The sequence below is a fragment of the Sparus aurata genome, chromosome 3, assembly GCF_900880675.1.
Source record: "Sparus aurata chromosome 3, fSpaAur1.1, whole genome shotgun sequence".
Lineage (NCBI taxonomy): Eukaryota > Metazoa > Chordata > Actinopteri > Spariformes > Sparidae > Sparus > Sparus aurata.
Window position 1 is genome coordinate 3,558,054 of NC_044189.1, and position 8,869 is coordinate 3,566,922.

Below are 8,869 nucleotides of genomic sequence, written 5' to 3' on the forward strand. Positions count from 1 at the left end.
TTAATTTTGGTTTTAATAGGACATTTTCAAACCATTTCTCTTCAAATTTCAATAGAAGCATATTTTTAATGAAGTTAACGTTATAGCACAAGTTATTCCTATAAATATACACCATAAATTTCTTTTTACCAGGGGGAACTATGTAATTTACTCCATATAAATACTTTTTTATTTATTCTACCCTCTGCCATGTTGTTTAGTCGATTCCACAGTCGAATCATTTCACATTTTCGTTGTACACATCCTGGAATCCAGCCCATATCTCCTTCTATTGCTGGAATTGGCGCAAATTTATGGACACCCAAAATTGTTGGAGTTACCCTTTAACAGTTATGTTTTGGTCATTCACTTTGCACAAATAATGTCCTGTTGGTAAATGCAACACCTGCCACTTTCACCCACGCCTTCACACATTTACACACTGATGGCGGAGGCGGAAGCAGCAATTCACACATTTGCTCTCTCGCTGATGGAACAGCCATCAAGAGCATTTTAGGGTGAAGTGTTTTGCTCAAGGGCACTTCAATACGCAGCCAGTGGAACCACGCTGCAACACTGCAGGCTAATTTGGTTAATCAGTGTTAAATATAACAATGTTATTGTTTTTATAGTAACTGTGTAAATCACGTTGCCAATAAAGGCTAATTACAGAGTTTTGTCATGTATAATTCATTTGCAGAAATTCCGCCTCATCAGGTCGGTGCTACATAGACTTTTAGGTGAATATTTGGATCAAAAGGCTTTTTGTGATAAGTAAAATGAAAACTAAGATCAAGACACAAGTGGAACTAAAAAAACATTACATTTTTGTTGCCGTCACACCCATGTTCACTTTTGTGACTTCCTCATTTGCAAGTCAACGTTTGCAGGATGTTTGAAAAAGCAGCACAACTCTGAAGGAACTTCACTTCTCTGTTCATCTTTCATGGTGTACTGTAAGATCTGAAGAAAAGGTAAGTCACCATAACTTCTATACGACACATCAACTCATTAACATTCATGCTGATAATAAAACTAAAATTTAGAAGCTTAAATATTGAATCACGTGACTTCAGATTAGTGAAAAATTTCAAAAGTAGAAAGGAAAAAGAAACTTTGTGAAAGCTGAAAAAAATGTTTTTGCTTGACACAACTTTTAGCTCTGTAAAAACATAGAAAATACATGAATACAATGAAATATGTTCATCATTTTCGCCTCCATCATACTGTACAGTTCTGCTTCTTGTGTTCAAAGTGTCAGAAAATAATTTGGTATTACAAATTCCTCACAGTGAGTAGAAACTCTGAAACAGTCAGTAACCTTTTGTTAAGTGTTTCCATCGCAAAACTTCATAAAAGTCTGTCAAGTTTTTTAATTAGTAACAATAAATTTGATAGTCCAGTCAAAGTTTTAAAAGGACATGATTTAAAAGCGGCAATAAGTCCCCATTTTCCCCTCAGAATGGTCAATAAGTGTACCTGGGAATAATCTAATTATCTTAGGATTCAGTTGACTTTCAGTGTCTCAGATAGGGATGGGTACCTTTAACATTTGAACCAATACAGTACCAATACTCGGTACCTGCAAATCGGTACCGGTATATATCGGTACCTGTTTTCGGTACTTTTGTGCGTATATGTGTGATAATTAAAGTTATTTTGTATATCAAAAAAATCGTCAAAACTTCGGAATTTTTAATATTTGTTGAAGTGTCTATCCATAGTCACATTATTTTTGATTTTTGATGATCTAAGTACTAATAATAACAATCATGGCAACAAAAAATTAACAAAGTCTGCAAATCAAGATAAGAAACTGCAGCAGCAGTGAGCCTTGTTTCTTTTTTTCAGCAGAATAGAGATATACTCCATGAAAGAACATCATAACATATGATAAAAAATGTAATTATAGTAAAAATTGCATATTCTTGACTTTGAATGGGAGCATCTGTAACGCTGCAGTTTCTCGTCCGGATCAATAAAGTATTTTTGATTCAATGCATATTGTCAATGCATATTGTCAGAACTGCATATTGACAAAATTAAATTATAACACAAGTTAGACATTATGATGTTCCGGACCTTTGCGTTAGGAAATGAAACTGGACCTATTTGAATTGTAGTTGAATATCCCTCTAAAAGGCTCTACAGTCTTCTTTGGAGCCATTTTATATATATATATATATATATATATTTATACATTGACAAAAAAGGAATATAGGCTCACAAAACATTTCTCGATCTGCAACATCTGCACATATTGTGTTCGACAGTTGCCGACAAATCCAACTCTTAAAATCTAAGTTGATGAAAGATGAAATGTACTAAAGATGTGAATTGTTCCATGTGTGTTCTCCAGAGTTTCTGCCTCTCCTGACACACAGAGATGGCTGCAGCTCTGACTGTCCTTCTCATTGGCTGTCTGCTGCAAAGTGAGTTGAAGTTCATTCACATTTTATTATAAAAACTATAAATATGTCACGTTAATCAGACATTCAGCGCAGAGTTAATGATCTGTAATACATGGTGCAGCTAATAAAGAATGGAGTGAACTAAAAAAGTCTTCTGCTGCATTTCTCTGATAATTTGGATTGTTTTATCCAAACTTTTAGAAAAACAATGTGAAAACAAAGAATATTGATTTTGGATTATTTCATGTTCAAAGGTACAGTGCTGAGATTTATCAAAGCAACCAAATGGTAAAATGTCTTTCTCTTACTGTCAAGCCGGATTCGCTTGGACATATTCAAAGATTTGTGTCTTGTGTTTCAGCTGCCCTGTGTGGACGGTTCAACATCATTATACCGAAGACTAAAGAGGTTCTGAGTGGATCCTGTGTGACCATCCCCTGCTCCTTTGATGTAGCGGACATATATTACTCACGCATTGATGAAACATGTAGAGCACTGTGGAAATCTGATCTACAGACTGTTGTGTTTGACAGCAGTGATCCACAATCAAGTGCAATACAAGGAGAACTGAAAGGAGACTTAACAAGAAGAGACTGCAGCACAACCCTGAACAACATGAGACCTGAGCACAGCAGAGAATATATCTTAAGAGTGAAATGTAATAACTTCGGACATAATTTTATTGACCATATGTTGCAGATTTCAGTCACAGGTAGGTTTTACAGTCCATTTACCAACACTTCAGTCATGAGATCCTTTCTAGAACTGCTGTGACCTTGTGTTGCATTTACTGCATTTAACAAATAAAATAAAGATGGAGAATAATGATAACTGTTTATTTTTTGATTGGTCCAAATGTACTTTCCCACCAGATGTTCCACCCACACCGACTCTGACTCCGTCCACACTGAAGGTGGAGGAGGGAACCTCAGTGAGTTTGAAGTGCTCTGCTCCAGCTCCCTGTCTGTCTCATCCTCCAGCTCTGACATGGAGCTCCAGCCTGGGTCACATTCAGGAGTCACTGCAGGAGAATCTGGACAGAACTAAAGTCCAGACCTCTGTTCTGACCTTCACTGCTTCTCGCTTTTATCACAGACTGGAAATCTCCTGTACTGCAGTCTACAACAAACAAGATGGCAGCTCTCAGTCATCTGTTAGGACAAGTTTGACAGCTGATATTTCATGTGAGTTAATTTGTCCTTGGCTGAAATTCCTTATAATTCCAAAGTGATCTCTTGTCTCTTAGTTTCATGACTATTTCTAATTCAGGGATGAAACAATTATTTCAATAATGCTCAAGTTGATCAAGAGTGAAATAATTGGGAACAATTATGATAAGTCATTAAGCATTGTTTAGTTTTGAAGACAAATTGTAAAAAATCACTGTTTCCTGTTTTCAAAAGATGAGGATTTGCTGCTTTTTTCACTTTTTAACATTGTAAATTTGTAATATTTGAAAGTACTCCATCACTTACATTACAGGAAAATGTAGAAGAGAACCTTTAAATTGATTTAAATTGATTTACTCACCACATCTTTTAGATGCAAGATTAGTCTTTAAACTATTTTCCCCAACATTATATATAAGCAATCATGTTAATGTATTTCAGTGAGCAGGTACATTTGTATAGGTTTCAGTCCAAAAGGTGGGTGGAAGTTCAGAAACAGCAAGAATGCTTGTTGCTGTTGTAGTTTATAACTATTGAAATTCAGATTTTAGCTGCACAAGTTGATAAAAAATTTGATGATTTTTAGCCTGGGAAGCATTTTTACAACATGGGGTCAGCAATCAGACTTCAGCAAAAGAAAATGGGGCGTAATCTTTATTTTCTTTATTACAAATATGTGATAACATTTCACCTATAAATAATACAAATAATTTGACATTTTTCAGATCCACCCAAAAACACCACAGTGTCAGTCCGTCCCTCTGGTCCAGTACCAGAGGACAGCAGAGTTACTCTGACATGCAGCAGTACTGCCAACCCTGCAGTAAGGAGCTACACCTGGTACAGAGCTGACGGAGGCCAGGAGACTGTCATGGGGACTGGACATGTTTTAAACATTACAGCTTCTGAACTCAGTGGTCCTTTTTTTTGTGAGGCTGAAAATGTTCTCGGAGCTGGACGATCCAACTTCAGTAGAATAGAAGTTCAGTGTAAGTATCAATTTTTAAATTTATATGTTCTGTACTTCCTGATCAATCAAGCAATTTCACAATTATCTGATTTAAGTTTAAAATTGTCATTAATTGTTGTATTTAGATATTTGAGGTCACTATGTTAAGGTTTGTAGTGCCCCTGTGTTGTTATCAAGAAGGAATTTTTTGCATTCCAAACTTTTATTTTATCTGTGGCCTTTAATTAATCTCAGCTGCTATACACATAATTACGGAAGAGGATTAGGGCCATATGTGATTTTTTTTTTTAGCTCTGACTTTAAAGTCAGAATTCTGACTTTTTTCTCAGAATTCTGACTTTAATTGACTTTGACTTTGCTGCTTTTTTTCACTTTTTAACATTGTAAATTAAATGTCTGGGTTTTTGGACTGTTGGTCAGACAAGAGGCTATTTGAAAGTACTCCATCACTTACATTGCAGGAAAATGTAGAAGAGAACATTTAAATTGATTTAAAATGATTTACTCACCACATCTTTTAGATGCAAGATTAGTCTTTAAACTATTTTCCCCAACATTATATATAAGCAATCATGTTAATGTATTTCAGTGAGCAGGTACATTTGTATAGGTTTCAGTCCAAAAGGTGGGTGGAAGGTCAGAAACAGCAAGAAAGCTTGTTGCTGTTGTAGTTTATAACTATTGAAATTCAGATTTTATCTGCACAAGTTAAGTAAATTTAACGGATTCATATCACAAGAGAAAAAATTAGACGATTTTTAGCCTGGGAAGCATTTTTACGACATGGAGTCAGCAATCAGACTTCAGCAAAAGAAAATGGGGCATAATCTTTATTTTCTTTCTTACAAATATGTGATAACATTTCACCTATAAATAATACAAATAATTTGACATTTTTCAGATCCACCCAAAAACACCACAGTGTCAGTCCGTCCCTCTGGTCCAGTACCAGAGGACAGCAGAGTTACTCTGACATGCAGCAGTACTGCCAACCCTGCAGTAAGGAGCTACACCTGGTACAGAGCTGACGGAGGCCAGGAGACTGTCATGGGGACTGGACATGTTTTAAACATTACAGCTTCTGAACTCAGTGGTCCTTTTTTTTGTGAGGCTAAAAATGTTCTCGGAGCTGGACGATCCAACTTCGGTAGAATAGAAGTTCAGTGTAAGTATCAATCTTTAAACTTATATGTTCTGTACTTCCTGATCAATCAAGTAATTTCACAATTATCTGATTTAAGTTTAAAATTGTCGTTAATTGTTGTATTTAGATATTCGAGGTCACTATGTTAAGGTTTGTAGCGCCCCTGTGTTGTTATCAAGAAGGAGTTTTTTTGCATTCCAAACTTTTATTTTATCCGTGGCCTTTAATTAATCTCAGCTGCTATACACATAATTACGGAAGAGGATTAGGGCCACGTGAATTTTTTTTTTAGTTCTGACTTTAAAGTCAGAATTCTGAGATTAAAGTCAGAATTCTGAGATTGAAGTCAGAATTCTGAGATTAAAGTCAGAATTCTGACTTTTTTTCTCAGAATTCTAAGATTAAAGTCAGAATTCTGAGATTAAAGTCAGAATTCTGAGATCAAAGTCAGAATTCAGACTTTTTTCTCAGAATTCTAAGATTAAAGTCAGAATTCTGAGATTAAAGTCAGAATTCTGAGATCAAAGTCAGAATTCAGACTTTTTTCTCAGAATTCTAAGATTAAAGTCAGAATTCTGAGATTAAAGTCAGAATTCTGAGAATAAAGTCAGAAGTCTGCACATGTAAAAAAAATTTGAGTTCTGACTTTGATCTCAGAATTCTGACTTTATTCTCAGAATTCTGACTTTTTTTCTCAGAATTCCGACTTCACCCTCAGAATTCTGAGAATAAAGTCAGAAGTCTGCACATGTAAAAAAATGTTGAGTTCTGACTTTATGCTCAGAATTCTGACTTTTTTCTCAGAATTCTGACTTTAATCTCAGAATTCTGACTTTTTTCTCAGAATTCCGACTTTAATCTAAGAATTCTGATTTTATTCTCAGAATTCTGACTTTAATCTCAGAATTCTGACTTTAATCTAAGAATTCTGATTTTATTCTCAGAATTCTGACTTTAATCTCAGAATTCTGAGAAAAAAAAGTCAGAATTCTGAGAAAAAAAAGTCAGAATTCTGAGAAAAAAAGTCAGAATTCTGACTTTAATCTCAGAATTATGACTTTAAAGTCAGAACTGAAAAAAAAAAATCACATGTGGCCCTAATCCTCTTCCGTACATAATAAACAGGCATGAGTACGTATTATGACCACACAGTACACACCTCAATATGCAGGTATTTGTACACCCGATTCGCAAGTTACTGGTAGATAATGTCAGTCACATGAACTGGACTAATTAACACTACTTCAAATGAAAAGTGAGTAAAAGTGTTTTTTCACACTGGCATATATCATCACAGGCTATGCATACAGGTTAACTGAGCCACTGGTGAATAAAAGTAACCCTCAACAGTGATCTGATGAGTGTTATGTTATCTCTTCTGACAGGTCCTGAACAGTATCTTGGACCGTACAGTGGACTTCTTGTCTTGGCTGTTGCTGGTGTATCTCTCTGTGTGAACGTCTTGTTGACAATCTGGGTGGTGTTCCTTTGGTATGATGTAGATTTTGTTAAAGCTCTGCTGATTAGGAGAAGGATGGTCAGTAGATGACAGAAATTAATGAGTATACACATGTTTGTTTCTCTTGTTACCTTAAAGCAAAGCGAGAAAGCATGTGAAGCCAAAAGAAGAGGACAGAACCTACATGTCACTGGAAGGTAGGGACCTGTCTCCAGAGTATGATGTCATCGGCCAAACTCCAAAATGACCACGTGAGCTTCCTCCGACGATGAACCTGATACTTATCAGATAACATAATGAAATATTTCATTGCTTTTTTCACACTTTATTACTCTCCTCTCTCTTGAAATGCTTCAAATTCACACTTAATTATGACTGTTGATGAACATTTGTTTCTTTTTCTGGGGAATTTTGGGAACAATACATTACAAGAATAAAATGTAATTCAAACGAATTGTAATTAAATCAAATAAATCTCTATGAAAACTGTCATGTAAAGTTTTGTCACGTTAAACTTTGTTGTAGTGTTCTTGATTACACTACATGTTAATGTTTAAAGTAGTGAGGTTTTCACTTTTGTTGGTCTTGAAGCTCTGCTGGTCTGGAGAAGTAAAATACCTTTTGAATGAGGAGACAGACGTCTTTCTCTTGATCTTCTTAATTGGAAATGAAATATTGTGAAAAGCAGACTTTACTATATCTCTCTCTATATTCACACATTCTCCTTCCTCTTCAAATCTTGCTGCTTAAATTACCCACAGTGCAATTTAGCCACTGAGTGACATCACTCAAAGCAGTTTAGCAGATTACATGCAGCTTCCTCTGGAGCCACAAAAGACTTTATTCTACTTTTTTCACATACAGCAGTACAGTACAGTACAGTACAGTAGTGTTCCCCAAGACCTGTGACACACTTTGATGTATAACGTTGTTGGAGTTACACTTTAACAGTTATGTTTTAGTCATTCACTTTGCATATATAATGTCCTCATGGTGAATGCAACACTTGCCACATTCACCCACACATTCACACATTTACTCTCAAAACGCCGATGGAACAGACATTAAGAGCATTTTGGGGTTAAGTGTTTTGCTCAAGGACACTTCAATAAGCAGCCAGTAGAACCACATTGCAACACTGCAGGTAAATAGGTTGTCTCTCAGTAATAATATTACAATGTTATTGTTTTTATATCAACAGTGTAAATCACTTTGACAATAAAGGCTAATTGCAGGAATTCCTCTCATCAGGTCGGTGCTACAAACACTTTTAGGTGAATATTTTGATGAAAAGGCTTTTTGTGAACAGAAAAGTGAAAACTAGGATCAAGACACATGTTGAACTAAAAAAAAAAACCTTACATTGTTGTCACCGTCACGCCCATGTTCACTTCTGTGACTTCCTCATTTTCAAGTCAACGTTTGCAGGATGTTTGAAAAAGCCGCACAACTCCGAAGGAACTTCACTTCTCTGTTCAGCTTTCATGGTGTACTGTAAGATCTGAAGAAAAGGTAAGTCACCTTAACTTCTATATGACACATCAACTCATGAACACTCATACTAATAATACAACTAAATTCTAGAAGCTCAAATATTGAATCACCTGACTTCAGGTCAATGAACAATCTCAAAAGTAATGATAATGATAATGATAATCACGATAATAATAATAATAATAATAATAAAAATAATAATAATAATGACAATAATACATGTATTTATAAAGCTCTTTTCAG

The 8,869-nt window shown here is 35.3% G+C and overlaps 1 protein-coding gene across 2 annotated transcripts in view; it reads left to right on the forward strand.

Moving 5' to 3' along the window:
- Window positions 1-916: 916 nt before the first annotated feature.
- Window positions 917-8,869, forward strand: part of LOC115578552 (B-cell receptor CD22-like) — a 79,183-nt gene continuing 71,230 nt past the window's right edge. The window contains exons 1-8 of one of the 2 annotated variants that reach the window (XM_030411568.1): window positions 919-953; window positions 2,339-2,411; window positions 2,752-3,102; window positions 3,263-3,574; window positions 4,285-4,548; window positions 5,431-5,694; window positions 7,059-7,164; window positions 7,271-7,557. In XM_030411568.1, coding sequence (XP_030267428.1) covers window positions 2,366-2,411; window positions 2,752-3,102; window positions 3,263-3,574; window positions 4,285-4,548; window positions 5,431-5,694; window positions 7,059-7,164; window positions 7,271-7,379 — 1,452 coding nt within the window. In that variant the 5' untranslated portion in view covers window positions 919-953; window positions 2,339-2,365 and the 3' untranslated portion in view covers window positions 7,380-7,557. Of the gene's footprint in view, window positions 954-2,338; window positions 2,412-2,751; window positions 3,103-3,262; window positions 3,575-4,284; window positions 4,549-5,430; window positions 5,695-7,058; window positions 7,165-7,270; window positions 7,558-8,869 lie in introns of those variants that run through there. The other variant, XM_030411567.1, reaches the window with a different exon arrangement.